This window comes from Pseudomyrmex gracilis, unplaced genomic scaffold (genome assembly GCF_002006095.1).
Source record: "Pseudomyrmex gracilis isolate BER0280 unplaced genomic scaffold, ASM200609v1 scaffold_22, whole genome shotgun sequence".
Lineage (NCBI taxonomy): Eukaryota > Metazoa > Arthropoda > Insecta > Hymenoptera > Formicidae > Pseudomyrmex > Pseudomyrmex gracilis.
Window position 1 is genome coordinate 738415 of NW_018020606.1, and position 14721 is coordinate 753135.

General features: G+C 30.3%; 3 protein-coding genes across 11 annotated transcripts; 2 read left to right on the forward strand and 1 right to left on the reverse strand.

Annotated features, from left to right (window-relative positions):
* Positions 1-40: 40 nt before the first annotated feature.
* LOC109851918 (17-beta-hydroxysteroid dehydrogenase 13-like) lies at positions 41-3116 on the forward strand. Its single transcript, XM_020422524.1, has 8 exons — positions 41-235; positions 490-679; positions 778-915; positions 1183-1377; positions 1646-1775; positions 1841-1958; positions 2653-2778; positions 2980-3116. The coding sequence occupies exons 2-8, from the start codon at positions 521-523 to the stop codon at positions 3068-3070; spliced, it is 957 nt and encodes a 318-aa protein (XP_020278113.1). The 5' UTR covers positions 41-235; positions 490-520; the 3' UTR covers positions 3071-3116.
* Positions 3117-5826: 2710 nt separating this feature from the next.
* Positions 5827-12807, forward strand: LOC109851938 (epidermal retinol dehydrogenase 2-like). Of its 7 annotated transcripts, none has more exons than XM_020422564.1 (9): positions 5827-6065; positions 6416-6532; positions 7626-7698; positions 10828-11019; positions 11235-11588; positions 11779-11890; positions 11986-12070; positions 12153-12257; positions 12506-12807. In XM_020422564.1, the coding sequence occupies exons 4-9, from the start codon at positions 10834-10836 to the stop codon at positions 12576-12578; spliced, it is 915 nt and encodes a 304-aa protein (XP_020278153.1). In that variant the 5' UTR covers positions 5827-6065; positions 6416-6532; positions 7626-7698; positions 10828-10833; the 3' UTR covers positions 12579-12807. The 7 variants fall into 7 exon arrangements, with proteins under 7 accessions (XP_020278153.1, XP_020278155.1, XP_020278152.1 ...); XM_020422566.1 differs by having other exon boundaries at positions 5827-6054; XM_020422563.1 differs by having other exon boundaries at positions 5827-6049.
* Positions 12808-12921: 114 nt separating this feature from the next.
* On the reverse strand, positions 12922-14643 carry LOC109851917. Of its 3 annotated transcripts, none has more exons than XR_002249951.1 (4): positions 14423-14643; positions 13973-14211; positions 13732-13865; positions 12922-13465 (listed from the first exon to the last, which is right to left on the reverse strand). XR_002249951.1 is itself a non-coding variant. In XM_020422522.1 (3 exons), exons 2-3 carry the CDS (start codon positions 13795-13797, stop codon positions 13133-13135), a joined length of 399 nt encoding a protein of 132 aa, XP_020278111.1. In that variant the 5' UTR covers positions 13798-13865; positions 13973-14288; the 3' UTR covers positions 12922-13132. The 3 variants fall into 3 exon arrangements, 1 of the variants encoding a protein (XP_020278111.1); XR_002249950.1 differs by having other exon boundaries at positions 14358-14643; XM_020422522.1 differs by lacking the exon at positions 14423-14643 and having other exon boundaries at positions 13973-14288.
* Between the last annotated feature and the right edge of the window lie 78 nt (positions 14644-14721).

Sequence of the window (14721 nt, forward strand, 5' to 3'; positions counted from 1 at the left end):
ACATATACGTATGATATAAATAAATTATAACCATGAGTCTCGAATGACATGTTTGTGAAACTTTTTTAGCTTTTGTGATTTTTAAATAAGCCGGTTGCAGCAAGCTGACAACATTCTACTAGCAGGAAAGAAAGTGATTGGCGAGCATTACGGTCTGCTTGCCGGTTACGAGATATAACGATTTTTTCCCGAGACAAATACGTGCAAATTTGTTTTCAATTCTATATATTTAAGCGTAAGTATTCTAAAGACAATAAAATTGTTTAATACTTTCCCTAATGTTTTTCAAGTAATTTCAATCACTGATAAAATAAATTTTTATACTTCGAAAAAAATTATTATAACATTTATTTATTTTGATATAATTTCATATAATTCTGCTGATTATTATTTTGCAACGATAAGATTTACGACTTATCTATTTAGTTTTACATTAAAAAAGTAACAATTTATCCATTATTTGTATTATCAAGTTGTTTTTCAAAACAGGTTAACAAATATTTTTATTAACTACTTTATAATGAAGAAAATTCGACAAATCTTTAAAGACGTTAAATTGTCTCGATTGTTTCTGGATTTAACTCTTTTATCAGTGAAAATAAGTCTAGCGATGTTAAGCGCCACTTTAAAAATGGTCATGCCTCGTTTCATGAAACAATTACTAGGTGAAACTGTTTTAGTAAGTCTTGGTCTTTAATAAAAACGACGAATATAAGTCGTGTGCTGCAACAACTTTCAAGATGCATGCGCTTGTGTGTTAATTTTACTTAATATTAGATCACTGGTGCTGGCCACGGTATTGGTCGTGAATTAGCTATTCAATTATCCTCAATGGGTTGCACAATTATCTGTTGGGATAACGATGTTGAGAGCAATCGATCAACAATGAGAGAAGTGTCGAAAAATGGAGGAGAGGTGAATAAACAGGGTTCTAAAATTAATTTTTATTATACAATATAAACTCTGTTATTATTAATAATTTATAATTAATAATTTAATTAACGCTATACAAAAAAACATTTCTTTTCATTTTATAATTACTTTTTTTAAACAGTATTTTATAAATTTTTTTCTCTCTCTTTCTATTTCTTAATATTTTTTGTTAGGAAGAAATATTTCAATAAACTGATAGAATTATATAAGATAAATTATAGTAATATAAATTATAGTCATATTTTTTAGGTTTACGGTTTTATGGTCGATGTTTCGAAAAGATTAGAAGTGCGAGAGACAATGAAATTGATGAGTAAACTCGGTGTGCCGGATGTGACAATACTCATCAATAACGCAGCTGTCTTGTATCATAAGCCATATCTAAATTATATTCCCGACGACATTGAAAATACGTTTAATATCAACGTGTTCTCAAATTTCTGGGTATACGTTTACGTAAATTATAATTTAATATAATTTATATGCGTACAAATTACACTATATAAGTTGCTATTTGTTTAATGTGAACAATATTAAATATTATAATATATTATTATATTTATTTTTATTTAGTTTAGATTTAATTAAATAAAACAATTTGTGTAACAACAATTTATTTTTCCCGATAATAGTAATACGATTTTATTAATATAAGAGATGCATTTAATACGTATAAGATAAATTTTTTATGATGTGTTTATATTTCAAGTAGACGATAGAAGCATTTCTACCAATGATGCTTCAGAAAGGTAGTGGTCACATAGTAGCGATGAGTAGTATGTGCGGGTTTTACGGGGTATCGCAAAAAGTGGCATATTGTTCATCAAAATTTGCCGTGAGAGGTATCCGTTCATTATTCTTTTTTTTTTTGTAACATGTACGTCTGTGTACATTTGATTGTTTTTAGGTCTTATGGAGGCTCTCCGAGAAGAAGTACGATTAGATGAAAGGAAACCCAACATTTTCTTCACAACTATTTATCCATTCTATGTCGATACAGGTTTAGCGAGGGATCCTAAATACAGGTAAATTACAATTATGTAAAAATTAACATAATATAATAAGTTTCTTGTTGTCTGTGGTATAATTATAGCGAAAACTTGGTCGGCATGCATGATACGATCTAATTAGATCTCACTTATTACACACAAGGATGTATTACTCATGTTATTAATTAGTTTTTCTGACGGACAGTGACCATGAAAGTATAACGTTTTTATACCGGTATCTCTCTTTCTCTCTGTCCCTCTCTCTTCCGGCATGGATGTGGAAGTTGCACGCGAAAGCATTGTATTTGCAAATCGAATTGCCTTGTCTATTTTAATGCAATCTGTTGCACAAGATGTGATTAATATACTACACAAACAATTTAATCATTTAACTTTTACAAAGAAATGATGACGAGACAATTATGACGTACACATAACATATTTATAACTCAAGCAACCAATTTGGCAATTAGTTTCTGTGTATTACAAATTTATTCAGAATTGCAAGACTAAAATTTCAAGGATATCTTTGTTTGATATAATCTATAATGCAACTATATCATAACACCTATCTTTTGCTATCATAATAGAGAATAACTTATTACTCAACACAACATAAAATTAAGTAGTTGCGTAAAATGTTTTATTTCAGTTTTTATGTTAGAAATACAATTTAGAAATAAACACTTTTGTTTGTCCTAGATTTTTATATACATTTGTATATTTGCAGATTTCCTTACATCTTCGGCGTGGTGACGCCGGAATACGCAGCTCGAGAAGTGATTACAGCGATTCGACGAAATTACACGGACTACTCTATACCGCGATGTCTTCTTTTTCTGAACGCAATTAATAGGTACAAATTCAAAGTGTATACATAAGTCGCGTAGTATTTCATACTTGCTTACACACACTTTTTTTTAATTATAATTACGTCTTATACCTGTGTGCAATCAAGTTCGTACTTTGTAAGTAATTTGTAAATATAATAATTATATTTCTGATTTCATAATTGTTTTTGTGTTTTTACACATTTGTCATAATTTTACTTGTTCAGGATCGTTCCCGAGAGCGTAATGCGGTTGATATTGGATTTCTTAGCAGATGTTGATCGAAAACAGAAGGAAAAAGATATAACGAAGTTGTAAAGTTAGGAGATTAGAAAAAATTACACAATAGATTATGGAAGGCTTATGTAAGATGTATATACATATTTTTATTAGGTATGAATATTATATTATAAATTAATATAAAGAATCTTTTGTAGTGTGTAAAATACATAGCTTTTACCAATAGATCACAAATATTTTTATTTTTATTTTATACTTTGATGCATTTTCACATTAAATTTAGACCTTTTAATTGCACTTTTAATGAAGTATAACTTTTTCCAAATTATTTACTTTACCGAACACAACAGGTGAATTAATATTGGACGATTAAAATTTACTCGCTTTGTGCAGAAAAAAAGTTTTATAACAGTTACAAAAGTATAGATATAATATTGTACATAAATGGTTAAAAATTAGTTTTGTTCCGCATGTTGATAAAAAAAAAAAAAAAATTACAAACATTGCATTGAAGACTTCTGGTCAACCTGTAACACATATGTGACAAAAGAAAAAGAGCAGTTCTCTTAGAAAGTAAACTAGGCAAATGTGTGTACTTTGTTTGTGTCTGTGTGTTCACACCGCAAAGATTTATTGCAGGCTTGTTACATAATATCACGCTAAAGCTAAATATCAAAATTATGTCGATATATAAAATAATAATGTTCATTTTTATCGGGTTTTCATACAGTTTTAATCACGATATTTTGTTATTAAAAATACTCGTCATTCATTTCGGTTTTTAATGTGTAAATATATAAATATTAAAGTTTAAACACCTTAAAAATCTCTTGAAAAACCTTGTCTTCATAAAAATATTATGCCTTTAAATTATATAGTACATTGCCAAACATGAAAGTTCTTGTTTCTCTTTTACGAAACATCTCGAATGAGATTTGTTACAAAATTATAGTGACACATGCGTAGTAAAGACCATTGTGAAAAAAAGTATCTCTCTTTAGCACTGAGCATTCTCTTAAAAAAAGTCGTTTTATTTTATTACAAAATTCTCTACATCAAATAATAAAACAAAAGTGATATTGTAAAAATCTTGATAGATATTGCAAACACATATTCAAAAACTCATATTTAATGTTCTGTTTTTACACAAAATAATCAACTTGCAATTTTTTTCAACTTCTCTAATTTGAGTTATTCTAAGACTTTCTGTCTCATAATTACCTAAGAAGAACAAGAAGTTACGAAAATGTTAAAGTGATTTTAAAACGACCAAAGTCAAATTGACATCAAACTGGTCAAAAATAGGACAAGATTTTGACATCATTTTTTATCACTAGATGACATCAAGATTGCGGTCACCACACGCTTAAAAAAAAGCATGTTAAACATATCTCCTCACTCTCATCTTTCTTGTTCCCAAATAATGATAAATGTTATTCAAGATAGTTCAGTCTTTTTATTGAAACACATTAGTGTCAAAATGAAAATAATGAACATAAGTATAAATAGGAAATATTTGAATAGAAACTTCGAATTTTGAACGTTTAACTCGTAAATCAACTAATTTGCTCAGTATAATGACTCGTTAAACTGGCGAGCTTCTACCTATTGCGTTAACAATCTCGATCACGGAGGAAAGAAAAGAGAACGTAAAAACTCTCACGCACGATTTTTAATGTAGAGTCGAACTATGCTGAAAGACTGTAAGAAAAGCGAAATAAGATGGATAGGATAATGGGATTCGAAAAAGCGCACTAACTTTTCGTTTTAAAAGAGTAATTGCACAAAGATCATTATGACGTTATTTAAAGTCAAAATGTCATTTTGACTTTTTCGTGACTTCTTGTTCTTCTTGGGGATTAATTAATTATATATTGAAACGTGTATGTGTGAAAGACAGTCGATTACTTTCGCCCCTAAATAGACGCTTTCAGTAGTCTTAAATTTTACATCAGCTCACTGTTGCAATGGTCAAAATTTGCAAGGTGAACCTTGAATTGCTAATTTGCTTTGCTTCATATGCTAAATATGGCTTTGCCTTTCATTTATTTTAATTATCATCTCTCTCTCTTTCTCTTTTCCTTTATATATATATATATATAAAGAGCTATATATATATATAGTATATATATGTATATATATATGTACACGAGTATTTATACAATCTTCAATAAAAATCTGTTTTACATACAAATCGCAAAACTTGTTTTTTTTACAACAGCGTATATATATATACAACAGCATCATTATTGGCAACTATGCGAATGCACTTCTAGTTTTTACGTTAGAGCAAAGAGAAGAAAATAAAAGATTTCACGACCTTAATAGAGAATTTTTTTGGGCTCTGAAGTTTCCAAACTATAAGTATATATATATATATATATATATATACAACCGAATAGGAAAATCGACGGCACGGAAAGCTGGAAATTCCAAGTTTGACTCCTGGCCGAGGAGTTTTTTCGCAATATTTTAAAATTATTTAGGGAAGTACATATTCGGTCGTATATATACTTATAGTTTGAAAACTTCAGAGCTCAGAAAAATTCTCTATTAAGGTCGTGAAATCTTTTATTTTCTTCTCTTTGCTCTAACGTAAAAACTAGAAGTGCATCCGCATAGTTGCCGATAATAATGCTGTTGTATATATATATACGCTGTTGTAAAAAAACCAGTTTTGCGACTTGTATGTAAAACAGATTTTATTATATATATATATACACGCATATTTCCGCAACGATCCAGCGAACGGCTCTCGTGTGATTGTATATACATATACTTCACGACCTTGTTCGCTCTACAACCAAAGGATTTCAACACGTGTAGTAGTGCAGAATGGTTTAGTCAAGTTCAAGCAATCCGAGAGTTCTATTCGCCGTCGTCGCATTTGTGTTTCGTAGAGGATCACTCCTACAGGTTTCCTTTAGTTCACCGTCATGGAACTTGAGAATCAAGTGTGACGCAGTAATCTACAAGTTCTCTACAGTAACGTTTGCCTGTGCAAGTTTTAGATCTTCCGCTCGGCTTTAGGACATATCACGTTATGTGCAGCTTCGAGTAATGTGTAAAAAAAGTTGTTATAAATTTGTTTCAATATACAAATATGTCAAAATATATAAAAATTGATTTGCATTGATGTTTAGTGAAATGTACTGCTTGTTTAGCATTTTACTTATGTTAAAATAAGAAGAAGAAGCATTTCAGTGTACCTGTGTTGATTATTTAAAGTATATTTTTTGTGTATTAAAATTAAAATCAAACATCACATTATTGAAAAATTTTCAAGTACAACTTTTTACAGATTTTCTTTATACTTTCTCTCTCTCTATCAAATAAAAATAATTCAGAGCTGATTTCTGTATACTTCCCGATAGCTAGATTCTCTGGATAAAGATAAACAAAAAACTATATTTTATCTTTTAGATAAAACTGTTAGAGGTGAAAAACTTCGGCATCAGTGATTTGAAAAAAACTTTTACAGATCTATATTTTTGGTGCAATTTGTGTGGAAACATTTGATACTTTTAATAATATTTTATAGTAAGTATTATATATATTTGTAAATATTCTAGTGTTCTATCTAAGTATTACGTATAATATTCTTTGCTGAAATAATTCTTTGCTATGTGTAAAATAAATTTGTCTTCTATATATATTCGTCCTTTATGAAATAATAAAAATGAGCAAACAAACAACTAAGAATGAGCAAACAAATATGTAGCAACAGTGTGACCGCAACTGCAGTAAAGTGAGAAAGTTATTTGCAGTTCTTTTTTATCTGCTATTAAAAAAAAAGTAGTTATAGGAAACGAACAGCCTTCAATTTTAATAGCATTCAAATCAATGTTCAATCTACATATTAAGGTGCATGGAATATTCTCTTCTTATAAACTGCGTTTTATTATATCATTGAGACAGAATCGCAATATAATATATTTTTTCTCTTATTCTCATAAAAAACTGAAATTAAGAATATTCATTAATTTTACATCGTAGAAACGGCAAATTACTTTGTGAGGCAATTGTAACATGATAAAAGTTGTTTGTCTCACTTATGTTTTACTATATCATTTAAAAGAAAAAATACATTAGCAAACGAATATATATGCGCAAATAGCGAATTTTAATTTCATTTAAAATTCGGATTTTAATTTCATTCAAGAATGTATGCAAATACGAGGAAGTTTTACGACAACAAGTAATAAATGTAAGAAAGCAAGAAGATAAAGAATGCAGTTAATGTTGTAAGATTGTTTGCCTTTTCCAATTTTATGTTTAAATACGTCTTTGAAACTTGCAAAGAAGTAATAAGATGCTAATTTACTATGTAGAATACCACAAATCGAATAAGGATTCTTGTTGTTTACTAAAGCACAATATCAGAATTCTAAAGACAAAAATTTACATATTGAGTTTTTCGTTAATATTGCAAATCACAGACATTTTGTGTTAAACTTGATAATTGGAAGAGTCATCGTTTGCATTTTAACTACTTTGACGTTATTATTAGTACAAGATATATTAATCGAAATGAATGAAGATGCTAACTAGACCTTATATATTATTTATTATTTTGTGACATCGTCTGTCATTTCAGTGTAGAGTGTAATTTCGTGTGATTTTTTACTTTTAGATATTGAAAAACTCTAGCTTCTAATTTTCTTCAAGCATAACGATCATTAGATCACATAAGAAGATTGATTGCGGTAAGTGCAAGTCGCGTGAGTCTAAGTGATCTTGTTTTGCTACGCTCGCTGATAGAAAGCGGTGCGCCTATAACAAAGAACGCACGTTATGCAACCGGAAGAATAACGTTTGCACTATAAAAATATCATGCTCGACTTATAACAATGTGTTTTATAATAAACTTACTGCAAATTGTACTTAGTATATTGTCATATATTCAGAAAACTCAGTTACTATTATTACTATTATTTTTGCACTAATGTTACAAAATGACTTATATGGTCGCGTTTAAAATTTTTTTACTTATGTAACATAAAATACAACACAAATTAATACTCGAGTATTAAAATTTGTTTTAACTATCACACTGTGTTTTACGTTTACAAGAATGCATTACATAAGATATTACTTAAAATTGTGGAAAATTAAATTGAATAGAAATAAGTTGTGAAAAATTAAAAAGCAACTGTAACGTAATGTAGCAAATATGTAATGAAATTTTATTTCAGTAATGCTTACCGCATGGTCAGTCAATTAATAATGTATCATGTTATGTTGCAATATCACTATTGAAATTTGAATGCACTGAATCGTGCATTCTTAAAGTAGTTTTCTCTCTCTCTCTCCCTCTTTCTTCCTCTTTCTGTCTCTTTCTTTCTCTGTCTTTCTCTCTCTCTGTCTCTCTCTCTCTCTGTCTAATAAATACCAGTTTCAAAAATCGATCTAATCATAGTATAAAAAAATGATTTATGCAAGTTTATGTAATCAGTTTTACGCGCACACGCGATGAATGTAATAGTAAATGATTTAAAGTAAAAGAACGTAAAAGAGAGATGTAGAAAATTCACAATTCTGACAGATAGTTGTAATATTTTATTACACGCTAGCCACAAAGCTGTGATGGCTGCTAAGTCAAATGTTTCATAACCAATGTTATTATTTGTTCTTCCAGACACTGTCGGTCAGACTGAGATATAACTTAACCGATCGTAGTTTTTATTTAAACAAGAAAAAGAACAAAAAGAAGTTTTATTACTTGCTAACCGCAACATTGCAAAACTTAGAATTTTTTCTATTTTTAGTATGTGTGCATAAGCGTTATGTAATAATTTTTATGTAAAGTAACTTTTATAAATATTTGCTTGATTTATATCACAAACAATTGCAAACATAGTTTATTATAGTTAAAATATATTGTAAAACTAGAGAAGAAACAATTCTGAATATTCATATCTACGTAACACACATATGTCTATGTGATTCATGTTTCTTTCATATACGATTGTAATCTTATTTTCTTCCTGGTAAATAGCAAAAACGTTAATAATACGTTTCTACAAGTGCGTCAGTCATGTTATTCATTTTAAATAGACGTAGAGAAGTTTGATTTTAGCGTTGTATAATCGGAATTTCCTTCTTGAGTGTGTTACTTAAATAATATATATTATAATATATATTCCGTATAATATATATTATATAATTTATTATATATTTATAATATTATACATTATATTATATATTATATGTGTATTATATACTACAGTAAGGTCACTGATCTTGGTTACGTGACCGCGGCGGGGTCACTGACCTCGGTCGCGCGACCTTGGTGGAGTCACTGACCCGGTCGCGCGACCTTAAGGGGGGTCACTGACTCGGCCGCGCGGCCTTGGTGGGGAGGGGTCACTGACCTCGGTCGCGCGACTTTGGCGGGGTTACTGACCTCGGCCGCGCGACTGGCGGGATCACTGACTTTGGTCACGTGATTACGGTATATATACACATATAATATATATATATATGTGTGTGTGTGTGTGTGTGTGTATTAGATATAGATATAGAATATTATATATGATATATATATAATATTCTCGTTTTTACTCTTTTCCTTATTACGTGACTTTAGTCATATGGTGTTTCTCTACTTCTTCTTGTTACGTGTTGTTTTTCCACTCTTCTCTTTTTTTAGTTTTCGAGTTTGATTTTTATATGTTATTTCTGATATCTTTCATTTGTACTTTATGGGTATTATATGGTTTGTAAGACGTATATATTAGCTGTCATTATATTTTATCGCGGTGACATGTTGTGTCTACTGACGGAATATGTTAAAATAAAAATAATAGCGTGCGCGTAGCGCGCGTCTGTGATGTGCTCTAGTTTATCAAATTCGAGATTCGCTATCAGTTACATTTTAAACATGTACAGTGAAAATCGCAGTAATCATCGTGTGTTATATGTAAGATAATTTATTATTAATTTTCTAAACTGTAAATACATTCAAATTTTGTTTAAAGTTTTGTTACTATTTTTCATTTGAAATACCATTAATTTTTATAAATTTGACAAAAAGAACCTCCCGACACATGCTGACTTTGACTAAGTAAATCACACAACCTATTCATGTAAGTAAAAAAGACAAACCATCTTTATCTCACCCAAAATATTATAACACGTCAATTATTGTAGAAATCAACATTGTTAAAGACCACATCTCTGGATCAAAACGTCTGTTTATAAATTAATAATTTTTGTAAAAATTAACGTGTTACAGTATTACATTATTATAGTACGTTTTTATAAAATAAATATTTACTGAATAGATTTGATCACATTTCGCACAATTCTAGATTAATTCTTTGCAATAAAATTTATATACTTTGCTGCAATTTATCAAAAGTAAAACGTATTATGGCGATGTGTTCTATTTTGACCCGATTACTTTCAGTACTGTGTTTCTGAAACGACCAATTTATTTTCTTTCGATTATTAGTTTGCTTTCACGCCACGATGCGATAGTCATACATCTTTTAAAGTGCTTGCTTGCCTCTGAAATACCACATCGTTCATTACACATCGCGTAACAAGAACATATAGGAGTTTAATGTTACATAAGCAAGTGCAGTGTTATTTTCCTACTTTCAGTGTACGTAAAATGGTATTGATTTCGACACAGCATAATTACCCATAATTTGTCGCATTTTGTAATAACATGACAGAAAGCTTATAGAAAGAGATTTTTAAATATTATAGAAAGAGACAATTTTTTAAATTGTTTAAATTATTGATATTTACTTAAAATGTATATAGTAAATGTGATGAAGCAATTAAAATATGTGCAATTAAAAACTGAAAATTTTGTTATTTTACAGCGGATAATGATACTATTTAAGAACAAGAGAACAAATTCAGAAACAGGCTTCTCGATCACTTCCTGGCTTTATTTAAGTTTTTGTTTTGAATATGTAATTGGCTTTGTCATCATTAGTTTCTCAGTTATTCTTAATATTATAAAGTTGTTACTACCAAAACCGCCAAGGAATTTGACTGGCAATGTAGTTTTGGTATGTATAGCTAATATAAATTTTAATATGTATACAATATATTATATATGTATAAAAATATGAACAATAATGTGATATAATGTAAGATTTTAACTTTTTTTATATATCAACAATACAGAGAAATTAATGCGTATAGTGAAGAATATCAAGCATTTTTGAAAACACAAAGCAATCCTTTTATCTAATGACAAATGACAAATATTTCTCGTAAACAGATTGCTGGTGCCTCATCGACGCTCGGCGAGTTCCTCGCCGAGGAATTCGCAAAGAACGGGTGTTCTGTGATTTGTGTAGATGACGACCTTGAATCCATGAAGAAGATGATTGCTAGGTTGCGATCACGTTACCATAGAGTAGAGGAAATCGGATCTGACCATAGAAAATACGAGTCGGGCGGACTATCTACGATAGTCGCGTACAAGTGTAATCTGATGAGCCGTAGAGCTATCCGTGAAGTCGCTTGGAAGATCGAGCATAAGTTCGGCGACATCGATGTGTTGGTGACCGTTTGCCAACCTGACTCGGATATTTATAATGTAGCAACTACGACTCTTATGAGACACTATTTGGTAAATATCGACCAATGAATGTGAAAATATTTGAAAATATTTTGTTGCGTTGTATTAAATTATAGTCGATCGTTGACATCGAAACATAAAAAAATGGCTCTTTTTACGCCAACCGCTGATTTTTTCAATGTTAATTTTAATACATATATTTACATATTAATAATTAACATATTTTTTTTTATTGATGTAGACAATGATGACATTTTTGCCGTTCCTACTACAAAACAATGCGTGTATCGTCGAAGTATTACCAGTCTCGACCATCGATACTACGTATTTAAGCTCGAGAACAGCTCTTGTCAGTGCGTATAACCAATTGCAAAAGTCAGTTACATTTTGCATGATAAAAGAAATGTCGTCCTGGATTGATGGCGTAATGATTTATTGACATTTATAGATTTGATGGAATATTTGAGTGAAGAATTAAACGATCTTTGCGGTCATTGCACCTTTCTCAGCATGTCAAAAATAGCGAAACATCAGTAAGCACTTTTTTCTGCAATATAACGTATTTTATACAAATATGATACTTATTTTAAACGTCACATTTTTGTAATTTATTAGAAGTTTAATCAAACAAACCGAACAACAACTTGCTTTGGAGGTTGTACGAGCGATAAAAGGAAACTTTGCATCCAGCTGGTGGTCAAAGATACTGTATCAAGTAGGGTAAGACGGAATCTGATCGAAAAAAATAATTCAATTGTAAAATGACCAATATAGTTATAAAAGTTACCACTGATCAATAACTTTTTACAACATATGATACTTTAATATTGTTGTGCTAAAATTACGTATTTAAAAATCACGTATTTGGATCATTGCGCGCGCGATTGGCATAATATAGTTTAATATTACTTTTAAATTTAATATTACTTTTTATAATTGAGACATTACGTTTTGATTTTGTATTTTAGTTATATGATCTACAACGCAATAACGATGTTCACACAATGGCTTCACACGCAAGAATGCGATTATTTCCTATGAAGTCTGTTCTTGCTCATGAAGCGTGAAACATTCCAAAGCCAGCGACCGCCATGAGTGTGGGAATCGTGTTTTTTCTCTTCTCAAATTTGCTCGGAATAAACGGCAAAGGACTTTAATAATTATCGTATCCCAAAAATTTGAACAGCAACAAGTTTTTCGTGAAGTGTGCAAAGATAAAATAATATTAGTGCTAATAAAATACCACTTAATTGTAATATTAATAATAATACTGACATAAATAATAAAAATTTTGTATGATTTAAAAGTATAACTTTTTTTATTTAAAAACAATTTATTTTCAATTTATCTTTTAGGTAGATAAAAATGTGTAATTACCTTCCAGTAAGTGTTTTTCTTATTTGCATATATTTTTTTTCTCTCATAAGTGCTCCACAACAAAACGTATTTATAAAGTACATCAAATGTATTTTAAAAAATATTAAAGATCAATATGAGGTTAAGTTTTTTAACAAATATTACATACATATTGTTTACATTTGATCGTGAGAATCAGAATTCATTAGAATTATTCTAATTGTTATTTAATTTACTTGCTAATTTATATAAAGATTTGACATTGAACTACACGGTAACAGCACATCGTAGTGACCGTTTTCGGAGCATCCGATAAACAGGAGTCTCGCGGTGTCGTACGAGACGTTCAGACGATTGTGAAAGACCAGTTCGAGTTCGTATCTGCCAGTGAGTTCTCGATAGATTGAGAGATTCATGTGATAAAGCTTAGTAGCCACCGTACACTCCAGCTCGCTGGCAAACGTGCCCACTAAACTCATGTAATCGTAATACTCTTGGCAATCCGAAATGTTCCACTCGGCCATCACAAACGGACCATATTCGCGCCAATTGTCCTTAATGTGCTGCACAACCTGTCAAAATCACCCATATGATTCTTACACACGTCGTCGTACATCAATTATCGCTTCCTGTCAAGATGATCTCGTAAGAGAACAGCCACTCGTAGGAGGTGGGCGTCTGTTTGATTGAATTATTGAGCTTCTCGCTCGTCGCAATTCTATTTTTGACTTTGTTCATCAGCGATAGATTTTTGTTTCCGCGATATTTTTCACGAATATTAAAATAGTTATGGATAATAATTAATCATAATAATTTGTGTTTATCGCGTTGAACTAACCATAGCTCGGAGTGATTGGTGTTCGTCTTCATTTCGCCACAAAATGTAGCTGATCGCTCTGAACATGCAATTGCCATCTCCGAATATCTTGCGCACGCGGAACGTGCCTTCGTTACACTTTAGGAGAGCCGTATCTGCAAAAAATGTGTACGATACGTACGCTTGTTAATTTAAAAGATTAATAATTAATAAATTTTAAGAATAAGTTGAAGCTGCGCGAGAAACGTTCGCGTGATGTTACCTCTTTTAAAAATTTGAGAACGTTTGTTTCGACAAACGCGTTTTGTTTGACTGGCTTGTATTGATATTTGCTTGCTGGAGACCAGAGACAGATTTGCTATGCAAAGTCGTTTTTGCACGTTCGAACTTTCGAAGAGCTACCGATGATTTTGAAATCTCTTCGATCCAAAAAATGTTCCTTTTTTTCTGAATTGTATTTCTTCTCATTCTCGAGTAATATACGGCGATGTTCGCAATTGTCTATAAAACACGCGCGATTTTATCTTTTTCTTTTCTTTCTCAGTTGGATAATATTTTTTATCTCTTGTCGATTTTTCCGCGCGCCTGTTTCTTATTATATTGAATATTGATAACGGGATGAAAAATTTTCAAATAAGTTTTTTTACCGCTTTTGAAAATACGTGTGCATAAATAATAGCATCATAAGCACGGCACACACACACAGACTCACTCTCTAGCAGCTTTCAACAGTCTTTGATGGTTTGATTTAATTTAAAAGAACATAAATTACAAATCTTCTATATAATATTATAAAAATTCTTGTGATTAACAGCAATTTATCACGTTATCGCAGCAAACAATATCTTGATTAAATACTTTTTTTGCTATTAGAAATTAAAAATACAGTGCTCACATGTTTTGATTGATTCATTTATATTCTGACATTTAATAGCATAAATATAGCAATGTGTAATACGATTATCGATTATATATTATCGAATAATATATCTATTCATTTAGTTGCTCTTC

Bases quoted from the DNA above. Each gene is read 5' to 3' on its own strand.
- LOC109851918 (XM_020422524.1), top strand. From the start codon at position 521: ATGAAGAAAATTCGACAAATCTTTAAAGACGTTAAATTGTCTCGATTG. The intron at 680-777 runs GTAAGTCTTGGT...ACTTAATATTAG, and splicing joins TACTAGGTGAAACTGTTTTA to ATCACTGGTGCTGGCCACGG. The intron at 1,378-1,645 runs GTATACGTTTAC...TATTTCAAGTAG, and splicing joins ACGTGTTCTCAAATTTCTGG to ACGATAGAAGCATTTCTACC.
- LOC109851938 (XM_020422564.1), top strand. From the start codon at position 10,834: ATGATACTATTTAAGAACAAGAGAACAAATTCAGAAACAGGCTTCTCG. The intron at 11,589-11,778 runs GTAAATATCGAC...TTATTGATGTAG, and splicing joins CTCTTATGAGACACTATTTG to ACAATGATGACATTTTTGCC. The intron at 12,071-12,152 runs GTAAGCACTTTT...GTAATTTATTAG, and splicing joins TCAAAAATAGCGAAACATCA to AAGTTTAATCAAACAAACCG.
- LOC109851917 (XM_020422522.1), bottom strand. From the start codon at position 13,797: ATGTTCAGAGCGATCAGCTACATTTTGTGGCGAAATGAAGACGAACAC. The intron at 13,466-13,731 runs GTTAGTTCAACG...TGATTTTGACAG, and splicing joins ACCAATCACTCCGAGCTATG to GTTGTGCAGCACATTAAGGA.